This window comes from Aythya marila (assembly GCF_965140915.1).
Source record: "Aythya marila genome assembly, contig: HAP1_HAP1_SCAFFOLD_1102, whole genome shotgun sequence".
NCBI lineage: Eukaryota > Metazoa > Chordata > Aves > Anseriformes > Anatidae > Aythya > Aythya marila.
Window position 1 is genome coordinate 1700 of NW_028136981.1, and position 13899 is coordinate 15598.

The 13899-nt window shown below is 65.1% G+C and overlaps 1 protein-coding gene across 1 annotated transcript; it reads right to left on the reverse strand.

The window, feature by feature from the left end:
• Nucleotides 1-229: 229 nt before the first annotated feature.
• On the reverse strand, nucleotides 230-13482 carry LOC309891255 (glycogen phosphorylase, muscle form-like; the record flags this gene model as incomplete). The annotated part of the gene is given in 18 exon segments (XM_082785626.1): nucleotides 230-516; nucleotides 1199-1265; nucleotides 1909-2043; nucleotides 2996-3203; nucleotides 3992-4133; nucleotides 5309-5367; nucleotides 6006-6153; nucleotides 6583-6684; nucleotides 7050-7164; nucleotides 7779-7942; nucleotides 8415-8561; nucleotides 9003-9095; nucleotides 9727-9870; nucleotides 10657-10739; nucleotides 11278-11328; nucleotides 11331-11373; nucleotides 12293-12425; nucleotides 13383-13482. Coding segments are annotated over 18 exon segments (2087 nt in total), but the record flags the coding sequence as incomplete, so codon positions are not given.
• Nucleotides 13483-13899: the final 417 nt, after the last annotated feature.

The following is a 13899-nucleotide window of genomic DNA, read 5'->3' on the forward strand; positions in this document are numbered from 1 at the left end:
CGGGGGATCCATTGGGGATCCATTGGGGGTCCATTGGGGGGTCCGGGGGTGTGGGTGGGGGGTCCGGGGGGGTCACTGGCGGGGGGTCCATGTGAGGTCACTGGGAGTCACTGGGGTGTCCATAGGGGGTCACTGGGAGGTCCATTGGGGATCCATTGGGGATCCATTGGGGGTCCTTGGGGGGTCCGGGGGTGTGGGTGGGGGGGTCCAGGGGGGGTCAGTGGTGGGGGGTCCATGTGAGGTCACTGGGGGTCACTGGGAGGTCCATGGGGTGTCCATGGGGGATCCATTGGGGGTCCATTGGGGGTCCACGGGGGGTCCGTGGGTGTCGCTGGGGGGGTCCGGGGGGGGGTCCGGGGGGGGTCACTGTCGGGGCTCGTCGGGCGCGGGGATGCGGTGCCGGGTGGGCTCGGCGCCCCAGATGTCGCGTGCGTACTGCGCGATCGTGCGGTCGCTCGAGAACTTCCCGGCCGCGGCCACGTTGCGGATCACCGTGCGCGTCCACTCCCGCGGGTTCTGGGGGGGGACACGGGGGGTCAGCCCCCAAAAACAGACAGAATCCGCCCCAAATGGCCCCCGGAGGGACCGAATGAGGCCCGAATTGACACAAAATGGACCAAATTGGTCCAAATCGGCACTGAATTGACCCAAAATGGCCAAAATCTGCAACGAATTGACACAAAGTAGCCAAAATGCCCCCAAAACGGACAGAATCTGCACTGAATTGACCCCAAATGGACCAAAATGGACCAAAAATGGACAGAATACACACCAAATTGACCCCAAATGGCCCCAAAACGGCCCGAATCCTCACTGAATTGACCCCAAATGGCCCCAAATGGACCAAATCTGCACCAAATTGACCCCAAATGGCCCAAATGGCCTGAATCTGCACCAAATTGACCCAAATTGGCCCAAAAATGGCCCAAAACTGCACCAAATTGCTCCGAATCCAGCCCAAACCCACCCTAAATTGACCCAAATCACCCCAAATTGCCCCCAAAATAGCCCAAATCTGCACCAAATTGACCCCAAAATGGCCCAAACCCGCACCAAATTGCCTCAAAGCACCCCAAATAGCCCCAAATCCACACGAAATTGACCCAAACTCCCCCAAATCTCCCCCATATCCTCCCAAAATCCCCAAATCCCCCCAAATCCCCCAAAAGCCCCCAAATCCCCCCGTTTTGGGCCCCACCTGGTAGAGGGCGCTGACGCGCTCCTGGCACTTGATGTAATCCTCGTAGTCGGCGAACACCTTGAACCTGGGGGGGGCGGGGGGGGTCAGCACCCCAAAAGGACCCCCGGGGGGGACCCCAAGTGGGGAGGGGGCGGGGACCCCGATAACAGGGAGGGGACCCCGATAACAGGGAGAGGACCCCAAAAATGGGGAAGGGACCCCAATAATGGGGAGGGGACCCCCAATATTGCCCTCCCCCACCCCATGACCTCACACCCCCGTGACGTCACACCCTATGACATCACACCCATGATGCCACGCCCCCTATGACGTCACACCTCCATGACATCACCGCCCTATGACGTCACACCCCATGACATCCCTCCCCTTCAATGTCCCACCCCTATGACATCACACCCCAGGACACCACCCCCCGTGACGTCACACCCCATGACATCACACCCCATGACATCACACCCCATGACATCCCTCCCCTATGACGTCACACCCTAGGACATCACACCCTGTGACGTCACACCCCTATGACATCACCCCCCATGACGTCACCCCCCATGACATTATACCCCTATGACATCACGCCCCATGACATCCCTCCCCTATGACATCACACCCCTATGACATCACACCCCTATGACATCACCCCCTATGACGTCACCCCCCATGACGTCACCCCCCATGATGACGTCACGCCCCCCCTATGACGTCACCTGTCGTGGTTCATCAGCATGTTGACGATGTCGCGGAAGAGGTCCGGCTGCCGGGGGCTGAAGAAGCCGCTGCTCACCTGGTCCACGGCCGCGCGCAGCTCCGGCAGCCGCTCGTAGTAATCGCGGGCACGGTACCTGGGGGGGGGCACCAGGGGGTCAGGGGGGGGATGGGGGGGGGATGGGGGGGGGTGGGGGGGGGATGTGGGGGCTGGGGGGGTCTGGGGTACTGCTATGGGGGGCTATGGGGGGATGGAGGGGGATGTGGGGGGCTATGGGGGGCTATGGGGGGATGGAGGGGGATGTGGGGGGCTATGGGGGGCTTTGGGGCACCACTATGGGGCATTACAGGACACCATGGGGTGCGCTGTGGGGCAGTGCTATGGGGCAGCCCTATAGGACACTGCTATGGGGTATCCCTATGGGACATGGCTGTGGGGCAGCGCTATAGGGCAGCCCCACAGGACACCGCTATGGGTCAGCCCTATAGGGCACCGCCATGGGGCAGCCCCACAGAACCCCACCGTGGGTCAGTGCTATGGGGCAGCCCCACAGGACACTGCTATGGGACATCACCATGAGTCAAGGCTATGGGGGCAGCCCTATAGGACACTGCTATGGGTCAGGGCTATGGGGCAGCCCTATAGGACACCGCTATGGGTCAGCCCTATAGGACACCGCTATGGGGCAGCCCTATAGGACAACTCTATGGGACAGCCGTATAGGACACCTCTATGGGGCAGCCCTATAGGACACCGCTATGGGGCAGCCCCACAGAGCCCCGCCGTGGGGCAGCGCTATGGGGCAGCCCTATAGGACACCGCTATGGGGCAGCCCTATAGGACACCACTATGGGTCAGCCCTATAGGACACCGCTATGGGGCAGCCCTATGGGACATCGCTATGGGGCAGCGCTATGGGGCAGCCCTATAGGACACCTCTATGGGGCAGCCCTATAGGACACCGCTATGGGTCAGGGCTATGGGGCAGCCCTATAGGACACCACTATGGGCCAGCGCTATGGGGCAGCCCCACAGAGCCCCGCCGTGGGGCAGCGCTATGGGGCAGCCCCATGGGGCAGCCCCCTCACCCCTGGCGGTCGAGCCGCTCGACGTCGTCCACCCTCATGCCGAAGATGAAGAGATTTTCCTCGCCCGCCTCCTCGGCCATCTCCACGTTGGCGCCGTCCATGGTGCCGATGGTCAGGGCCCCGTTCAGCATGAACTTCATGTTCCCCGTGCCCGACGCCTCCGTGCCCGCCGTCGAGATCTGCTCCGACAGGTCGGCCGCCGGGATCACTGCGGGGGCACGGCCGGTAAGGGGCTGGGGGCGCCGGGGGGGGGCACCGGGGGGGGATTTGTAGGGCATTGGGGGGGGTTAGGGGGCTTTTGGGGGGTGCTTGGGGGGGTGTTGGGGGTGGTTAGGGGGCTTTTGGGGGGTGCTTGGGGGGGTGTTGGGGGTGGTTAGGGGGCTTTTGGGGGGTGCTTGGGGGGCTTTGGGGGGTGTTTGGGGGTGTTTGTGGGGTGTTTGGGGGTGTTAGGGGGGTGTTTGGGGGGCTTTGGGGGGTGTTTGGGGGGTGCTTGGGGTGCTTTGGGGGTGTTTGGGGGGTGTTTTGGGGGCTTTTTTGGGGTGTTTGGGGGGCTTTGGGGGACATTTGTAGGGCTAGGGAGTGTTTGGGGGGCTTTGGGGGTGTTTGGGGGCATTTGTAGGGCGCTGGGGGGTGCTTGGGGGGCTTTGGGGGCTGTTTGGGGGTGTTAGGGGGTGTTTGAGGGACATTTGTAGGGTTAGGGGGTGTTTGGGGGGCTTTGGGGGTGCTTGGGGGGGGTGTTTGGGGGCTTTTGGGGGGTGCTTGGGGGGTGACCCCTTCGGGGTCACCCTTGCGGCAACCTTGGGACAACTTCGGGGTCACCTTTGGGGTCACCTTGGGGCGCATTTAGGGTCACCCTTGGGGACAGCCTTTGGGGTCACCCTTTGGGGTCACCTTGGGACAACCTCGGGGTCGCCCCCCTATGACCCCCCCTATGACCCCCCCATGACCCCCCATGACCCCCCATGACCCCCCCTGCCCCCCCCTGCCCCCCCGTACCCTTCTCGGCCAGGGACACGCGGTAGTTCTCCAGGAAGATGACCTTGAGGCGGTCGCCCACGGCCGGGTCGTTGTTCACCACCTCGCCGATGGCGGTGACCAGGCGGATGATCAGCTTGGCCATGTGGTACCCGGGGGCCGCCTAAATGGGGTGGGGGGGTGGGGGGTGGGTGGGTGATGGGACCCCCGCCCCCACGGCAGCCCCAAATCCCATAGGAGACCCCGGGAAGCCTCCCAGCCCCATGGGAACCCCAAATCCCATTGGAACCCCATAGGAACCCTATAGGAACCCCAAACCCCATAGGAACCCCAAATCTCATAGGAGACCCCAGGAACCCCCTCCCAGCCCCATAGGGACCCCAAATCCCATAGGGGACCCCAGGACCCCCTCGCAGCCCCATAAGAACCCCAAATCCCATAGGAGACCCCAGGAACCCTCCCAGCCCCATGGGAACCCCAAATCTCATAGGAACCCTATAGGAACCCCAAATCCCATAGGAACCCTATAGGAATCCCAAATCCCATAGGAACCCCATAGGAAGCCCAAATCCCATAGGAACCCTATAGGAACCCCAAATCCCATAGGAGACCCCAGGAGCCCTCCCAGTCCCATGGGAACCCCAAATCCCACAGGAACCCCATAGGAACCCCATAGGAACCCCAAATCCCATAGGAGACCCTAGGACCCCCTCCCAGCCCCATAGGGACCCCAAATCCCATAGGAAGCACATAGGAACCCCATAGGAACCCCAAATCCCATAGGAGCCCCCAGGAACCCTCCCAGTCCCATAGGAACCCCAAATCCCACAGGAACCCCATAGGAACCCCATAGGAACCCCAAACCCCATAGGAACCCCAAATCCCATAGGAACCCCAAATCCCATAGGAGACCCCAGGAACTCTCCCAGCCCCATGGGAACCCCAAACCCCATAGGAACCTGATAAGAACCCCATAGGAACCCCAAATCCCATAGGAGACCCCAGGACCCCCTCCCAGCCCCATAGGGACCCCAAATCCCATAGGAAGCACATAGGAACCCCAAATCCCATAGGAACCCCATAGGAAGCCCAAACCCCATAGGAGCCCCATAGGAAGCCCAAATCCTATAGGAGCCCCCAGGACCCCCCCAGCACCCCCAAATCCCATAGGAGCCCCATAGGAACCCCAAATCCCATAGGAACCCCATAGGAACCCCAAATCCCATAGGAACCCCCCAGAACCCCCCCCAAGCCCTTCCAAAGACCCCAGGCCCCTTCTGAGCCCCCCAAATCCCCCCCCAAAACCCTCAGGACCCCCCCAGCCCCCCCAGCCCCCACCTTGCCCCCGATCATCACGGTGCGGGGCACGAAGGCCTTGTTGGGCTCCTTCTTAATGCCTAAAAGGGGGGGGAAACGGGGTCGGGGGGGGGCCCAAAAATTTGGGGAGGGTCCCAAAAATTCGGGGGGAGTCCCAAAAGTTCAGGGGGGGGCCCCAAGGACCCAGGTGGGGATCCCAAAAACCCAGGGAGGGTCCCAAAACTTCGAGGGAGGTCCCAATAACTTGGGGGGGGGGCCCAAGGACCCAAGGAGGGGGGATCCCAAGAATTTGGGGAGGGTCCCAATAATTCCGGGGGGGGTCCCAATAAATTCTGGGGGGTCCCAATAATTCCAGGGGGGTCCCAATAAATTCGGGGGGGTCCCAATAATATGGGGGGGTCCCAAAGACCCAGGTGGCGAACCCAAAGCCCCAAAGAGGGGGGATCCCAAAGAGCCAGGGAGGGTCCAAATAATTTGGGGAGGGTCCCAATAAATTCGGGGGGGTCCCAATAAATTCGGGGGGGTCCCAATAATTTGGGGGGGGGGTCCCAACAATTTTGGGGGGGCCACGCACGGTTGTAGAGCGTGATGACGTGCAGGCAGTTGAGTGGGGGGGGTCCCACAAACCCAGGGAGGATCCCAATAATTCCGGGGGGGTCCCAATAATTGGGGGGGGGGTCCCAATAATTGGGGGGGGGTCCCGGGGTGGGTCACGCACGGTTGTAGAGCGTGATGACGTGCAGGCAGTTGAGCAGCTGCCGCTTGTACTCGTGGATGCGTTTCACCTGCACGTCGAACAGCGCCGCGGGGTTCACGCGCACCCCATAGTCCCGCTCCAGCAGCGCCGCGAACTTGGCCTTGTTCTCCTGGGGGGGGGGCTCAGCATCAGTGCTGGGGGGTACGGACCCCCACAGACCCCCCCGGACCCCCCCAGACACCCTCAGACCCCATAGATCCCAGTAGACCCCATAGATCCCCACAGACCCCATAGACCCTACAGCACCCCATAGCACCCCAATACACCCCATAGCCCCCCCATAGTCCCCGATAGCCCCCCCATAGCCCCCCATACCCCACCCCAGAGCCCCCCCATAGCCCCCCCCACCCCAATACCCCCACAATACCCCCCCCGTGCCACCCTATAACCCCCCCATAGCCCCCCATACCCCCCCATACCCCTCCCATACCCCCCCCATAGCCCCCCATGCCCCCCCATACCCCACCCCATACCCCCCCCTCACCCCCTAACCCCCCCCCCACCCCATGCCCCCCCCCACCCCATAGCCCCCCCCCACCTGCTTGACTTTGGCCACGTCCCTGATGAAGGCGTCGTCGTCCACGAGGGCGAGCAGCTGGCGCAGCTGGGCCAGGTCGGCCACGAAGTCCTCCCCGATGCGCTGGGGGGGGCGGGGGGGTCACACACACAGCCCCCGGCCCCCCCACGGCACCCCCACACGGAGACACCCCCCCACAGTACCCCCCCACACAGAGACACCCCCCCACGGTGCCCCCACAGCCCCCCCATGGCACCCCAGTGCCCCCCCCAGAACACCCAGCCCACCCCCAGTCCCCCCCAGGACCCCCCCAGGACCCCCAAGACCCTCCTGGAGCCCCAAGACCCCCCAATCCCCCCCCCAGGACCCCCTCCCAGGACCCCTAAGCCCCCCCAGGACCCCCACAGGACCCCTCCCAGGACCCCCAATCCCCCCTAGGACCCCTCCCAGGACCCCTAAGCCCCCCCAGGACCCCCCCCGGCCCCCACCTCAGCGATGACCTCGGCCAGCCCCGGGTTGCAGAGCACCAGCCAGCGCCGGGGGGTGATGCCGTTGGTTTTGTTCTGGAACTTGTGGGGCTCCAGCTCGTAAAAGTCCTTGAACCTGGGGGGGGGGGGGGACACATGGGGGGGCACGGCGTGGGGATGGGGACGGGGATGGGGACAATGGGATGGGGATGGGGATATGGGATAGGGATATGGGATGGGGACAATAGGATGGGGACAATGGGATGGGAACAAGGGATGGGGACAAGGGATGGGGACAAGGGATGGGGACAATGGGATGGGGACAAGGGATGGGGACAAGGGATGGGGACAATGGGATGAGAATGGGGACAATGGGATGGGGTCAAGGGAGGGGGACAAGGGATGGGGACAGGGACAAGGGGGACGGGACAGGGATAGGGACAAGGGAAGGGGTCAAGGGGATGGGGACAAAAGCCCCAGGACCCCAACCAAGGGCAGGAGGAGCACGGGACAGGGATGGGAATCATGGGGGGGGGGGGGTGACCCCAAGAGGGGGGTGACCCCAAGGGTGGGAGTGACCCCAAGGGTGGGAGTGACCCCCAAGGGCAGGGGGTGACACTAGAGGGGTGACCCCATGGGGGGATGACCCAGAGGGGGTGACCTCGGGGGGGGATGACCCCTGGGGGGGGATGACCCCTGGGGGGGTGACCTCGGGGGGGGGTGACCCCGGGGGGGGGGGGGGACACGCACACGCTCTGCTTGAGGATCTCGGAGTGGATGCGGGCGACGCCGTTGACGGCGTGGGAGCCGACGATGCAGAGGTGAGCCATGTTGATGCGCTTCACCGCCCCCTCCTCCACCAGCGACATCCGCCGCAGCCGCTCGTGGTCCCCGGGGAACGTGGCGTAGACGCGCTATGGGGCAGACCCATAAGTGTGGGGCGGACCCATAAGTGTGGGGTGGACACATAAGTGCGGGGAGGACCCATAAGCGTGGGGTAGATGCATGCAACGTGGGGCAGACCCACATGTTTGGGGCGGACCCATAAGTGTGGGGCAGACCCATAAGTGTGGGGTAGATGCATGCAATGGGGAGCAGACCCATAAGTGTGGGGTGGACCCGTAAGTGTGGGGTGGACACATAAGCGTGGGGTAGATGCATGCAATGTGGGGCAGACCCACATGTTTGGGGTGGACCCATAAGTGTGGGGTGGACCCATAAGTGTGGGGCAGACCCATATGTGTGGGGTAGATGCATGCAACGTGGGGCAGACCCACATGTTTGGGGTGGACCCATAAGTGTGGGGCGGACCCATAAGTGTGGGGCAGACCCATAAGTGTGCCCCTATGCCCCCCGGCCCCCCCCGTGCCCCCCAGCCCCACGCACGTCGAGGAAGCGCTGGTTGATCTCGTAGATGATCTCCAGGTGCCGGGGCAGCAGCGACTCCAGCAGATGGACCGGCCACCGCTCCAGCGCCTCGGGCAGCACCGTGTGGTTGGTGTAGGCGCACGTCCGCACCGTCACGTCCCACGCCTGGGGGGGGGCAGCACAGCCTGAGGGGCTGACCCACAGAGACCCCCCCCCGGCACTTCTCAGGGGCCCTTTGGTCTATGGGGGGGGTCCTGAGCCATGGTGTTCCTGCCCCATAGCATCCCTGCCCCATAGAGTCCCTGCCCCATAGAGACCCCCAAGCACTTCTGGGGGGCCCCTTGGTCTATGGGGGGGGTTCTGAGCCATAGTGTTCCTGCCCCATAGAGACCCTGCCCCATAGAGACCCTCCATGGCACTTCTGGGGGGCTCCTTGGTCTATGGGGGGGTCCTGCCCCATAGCATTCCTGCCCCATAGCGTCCCTGCCCCATAGATACCCTGCCCCACAGCGTCCCTGCCGTGGCCTTTGGGGGCAGCCAGCCCCAGGGGTGGTCCCGTTGCCCCCCCTCACCCCGTTGCCCCCCCCACCCCATTGCCCCCCGCACCTTGTCCCAGGGCAGCTTCTCCTCGTCCACCAGGATGCGCATCAGCTCGGGGATGGCGAGGGACGGGTGCGTGTCGTTCAGCTGGATGGCCACCTGCGGGCACGGGGACATCGTGGGGACATGGGGACATTGTGGGCACACGGGGACATCCCACGGGGACATGATATGGGGTCATGGGGACATTGTGGGGACACGGGGACATTGTGGGGACATGGGGACACCCCATGGGGACATGGGGATACAATATGGGGACACAGGGACACGGGGACATGGTATAGGGACAAGGCATGGGGACACAGGGACATGGGGATGTTATATGGGGACACAGGGACACAATATGGGGACATGGCATGGGGACACGGGGACATTATGGGGACACAGGGACATTAGATGGGGGCGCAGAGACAGGGGACACAGCATGGGGACGTGGCATAGGGACAGATGGACACAGTGTGGGGACACAGGGACACGATGTGGGGACACGGGGACACCCATGGGGACATGGGGACACAACATGGGGACACGGGGACACAGTATGGGGACACACCACAGGGACATGGCACGGGGACATGATATGGGGACACGGCTCGGGGCCATGGCACCGGGACAGGACTTGGCAGGGGGCCGGGACACGGGGACAGGACACGGGGACAGGACACGGGGCCAGGGCTGTGCCATGGGGCTGGGATTTGGGGCCAGGATTTGGGGCCGTGGGGGGGGGCACCTTGTCGGGGAAGGCGTCGAAGGCGGTGCGCACGGGGTCGCGGCTGCCGAACTTGGCGGACTTGAAGCGCCGCACGATGTCGTGCAGGGTGGCCGCCACCACGAAGTACTCCTGCTTCAGCCGCAGCTCCTTGCCCTCAAAGAACTGCGGGGGGGGGGAAACGCTCAGCCCCACGGCGCCCCACAGAGCCCCACGGAGCCCCACAGAGCCCCATAGCGCCCCATAGAGCCCCACCGAGCCCCACGGCACCCCATAGTGCCCCATAGAGCTCCATGGAGCTCCACAGAGCCCCACAGAGCCCCACGGAGCCCCCACAGTGCCCCATAGAGCCCCCACCCCATAGTGCCCCATGGCACCCCACAGAGCCCCACAGCACCCCATAGTGCCCCACGGTGCCCTATAGCACCCTATAGTGCCCCATAGAGCCCCACAGCGCCCCATAGTGCCCCATAGAGCCCCCACAGAAGACCTATGGCACCCCACAGCACCCCATAGTGCCCCACTGAGCCCCAAGTCCCCCAGTAGAGCCCCCCCCCCCAGCACCCCACAGTGCCCCACTGAGCCCCACGGCACCCCACGGAGCCCCACTGTGCCCTAAGGCACCCCATGGAGACCCCACAGCACCCCACAGTGCCCCACTGTGCCCCACAGAGCCCCATGGAGCCCCCACAGTGCCCTATAGCACCCCATAGAGCCCTACAGTGCCCCATAATGCCCTATAGCACCCTATAGAGCCCCATAGCACCCCATAGAGCCCTGCAGTGCCCTATGGCACCCCACAGCACCCCACAGAGCCCCACAGCTCCCCATGGTGCCCTATAGCACCCCACCGCGCCCTACTGACCCCCCCCCACCCTCCCAGCCCTTCCCTTGTCCCCAAGTCCCCTCCATTCCCCCCCCAGCCCCAAATTTGCCCCCCCCGGTGCTGACGTTGTCGTTGGGGTACAGCACGCGGGAGATGTTCTCGGCCAGGTTCCGGTCCAGCACTGCCTGGATGTAGCCCCCGACGTTAACTGGGGGGGGGGAGAGCAGAGGGGGGGGGTCAGGGGGGTCCTGGGGGGGTCCTGGAAGGGTTTGGGGGGGGTCCTGGGGGGGTCAGGGGGGTCCTGCAGGGGTCCTGGGGAGGCCCTGGGGGGCTTTGGGGGGTCCTGGGGGGGGGTTGGGGGGTGTCATGGGGGTCCTGGGGGGGTCCTGGAGGGTTTTGGGGGGATCTTGGGGGATCCTGAGAGGGTCCTGGGGGGGCTCAGGGTGGGTTTGGGTCCTCCTGGGGGGGGATTTGGGGGGCTTGGGGGGCTCCTGGGGGGCTCAGGCAGCTCAGGGGGGTCCTGAAGGAGTCGGGGGGGGGTCGGGGGGGGTCCTGAGGGGGGGTTGGGGCGGTTTGGGGGGGCTCTTGAGGAGATTTGGGGGGATTTGAGGGGAGTCAGAGGCGTTTGGGGGGGCTCTGGGGGACTCCTGTGGGACTCAGGGGGGTCCTGAAGGAGTCTGGGGGGGGATGAAGAATTTGGGGGGGGTCCCGAGGCGGGGGGGGGGGTCGTTTTTTGGGGTGCTCACAGTCCTTGAGGTTGAAGTCGTTGGGGGCGCGGGCGGACCAGAGCCGCATGTGCGGTAGCCGGGCACCGGCGTGTCGTACGGCAGCGCCAGCACCACCTGCGGGCACGCACGCCTTGCACACGCGCGTGCAAGGGACGCACAACCCCCCCCCGGCCCTCACAACCCCCCCCGGCCCTCACAACCCCCCCCGTCCCCCCTTTCCTTCACCAGCCCCCCGGCACCCCCCGTTTGAACCCACTGAGCGGCCTGCACGCCCACCCCCCGTGCTTTGCACGCCCGCGTGTGCCCCGCGCGCCCTTGCACACCCCCCCCACGCCTCCGTGCACGCCCTCGTGCACCCCCACCTCCTTGCACACCCCTTGCACGTCCTTACACCCCTCCACACCCCCTTGCACACACTTCTTGCACACCCTCATCCCCTTGCACACCCTTGCACACCCCTTGCACACTCCCTTACCCCCTTGCACACCCTTACACCCCCTTGCACACCCCTTGCACACCCTTACACCCCTCCACACCCCCTTGCACACACTCCTTGCACGCCCCCACCCCCTTGCACACTCCCCCACCCCCTTGCACTCCCTTATACCCCCCTCCCAGACCCCCTTACACACCCCCTGAGCCCCCCAGCCCCCTTGCACACCCCTTGCACGCCCCTTACACACCCTTACACCCCTCCATACCCCCTTACACACCCCCAACCCCCCCAGCCCCCTTGCACGCCCCTTGCACACCCCTTGCACCCCCTTACACCCCTCCATACCCCCTTGCACACTCCCCCACCCCCTTGCACTCCCTTACACCCCCCTCCCAGACCCCCTTACACACCCCCAGCCTCCTTGCACACCCCTTGCACACCCTTACACCCCCCCAGACCCCCTCCCACCCCCTCAGCCCCCTTGCACGCCCCTTGCACACTCCTCACCCCCTTGCACTCCCTTATACCCCCCTCCCAGACCCCTTACACCCCCCAGCCCCCCCCAGCCCCCTTGCAGCCCGTTGCACGCCCCCCCACCTGCGTGTCCCTCCACTTGGCCCCCTCGGGGGTGTGCTCCACGCGGCCGTAGAAGTGCACGGGGATGGTGTACTCGGGGCGAGCCTTCTCCCAGGGGTTGCCGTAGCGCAGCCAGTCGTCCCGCCTCCTCCACCTGGGGGGGGGGGCACCGGGCTGGGACCGGGGGGGGGCACCGGGCTGGGACCCCCCCCCAAAAAAAAGAGGGACCCCCCCCAAAAAGGAGGGACACCCCCCCGGGGACTGCATCCCCACCAAAAGGCCGGGAAGCCCCCAAAAAGCCAGGATTCCCCCCCAAAAAGCCAGGATCCCCCCCCAAAAAAGCCAGGACCCCCCCCCCCAAAGACTTGGGAACCCCCCCAAAAAAAGGAGGGACCCCCCCCAAGAAGGAGGAACCCCCCCCCGGGGACTGCATCCCCACCAAAAGTCCGGGAAGCCCCCCAAAAGGCCAGGATCCCCCCCCCAAAAAGCCAGGACCCCCCCCAGAGACTTGGGACACCCCCCAAAAAAAAGGAGGGACCCCCCCCAAAAGAAGGGACACCCCCCCCAGAGACTGCGTCCCCACCAAAAGGCCGGGAACCCCCCCAAAAAGCCAGGACCCCCCCCCAAAACGCTGGGACCCCCCCCAGAAGGCTGGACACCCCCCCCCCCCCACGAGACTGGGACCCCCCTCAAAGACTCGGGACCCCCCCACACAAAGTCAGGACCCCCCCCAAAAAGACTGAAACCCCCCAAAAAAAGACTGGGACCCCCCCCCAAAGACTCAGGACCCCCCCCAAAAGCTGTGACCCCCTCCCCCAAAGACTGGGACCCCCCCTAAAGACTCAGGACCCCTCCCCCAAGCTTCAGACCCCCCCCCCCCAAAGATTCAGGACCCTCCCAAAAGGCTGTGACCCCCTCCCCCAAACTTCAGCCCCCCCCAAAAATATTGTGCCCCCCCCCCAAAGACTCAGGACCCCCCCCAAAAGTCCAGAACCCGCCCCCTCCCAAGGTTCAGACCCCCCCCAAAATGCCGGGACCCCCCTCCCCGAGGTTCGGGACCCCCCCCCTTGAATTTGGGACCCCCCCCCGGTGTGCCCCCCCCCCCACCTGCCACCCCCCCGCGATCTTCTGGTTGAAGATGCCGAACTCGTAGCGGATGCCGTAGCCGTAGGCGGCCAGCCCCAGGGTGGCCATCGAGTCCAGGAAGCAGGCTGGGGGGGCACGGGGGGGTCAAGGGGTCAGGGGGGGGTCAAGGGGTCAAGGGGGGTCAAGGGGTCAGGGGAGGGTCAAGGGGGGTCAGGGGGGGTCAGGGGAGGTCGGGGGGGGACCCATCTCCCAGCCCTCACCCCCCAGTTTCACCCCCAGGGACCCTCCAGACCCTTCCCCAGATCCCCCCCAGCCCCCCCTCAGGCCCCCCCCGACCCCAAAGGACCCCTCCAGGACCCCCCCAAATCCCAAAGGACCCCAAAGGACCCCCCCCAAACCCTAAAGGACCCCCCCAGCCCCCCCCAGACCCCAAAGGACCCCTCCAGGACCCCCCCCAGACCCCAAAGGACCCCTCCAGAACCCCCCAAGACATCAAAGGACCCCCCCAGGACCCCCCCAGACCCCTCCAGGACCCCCCAACC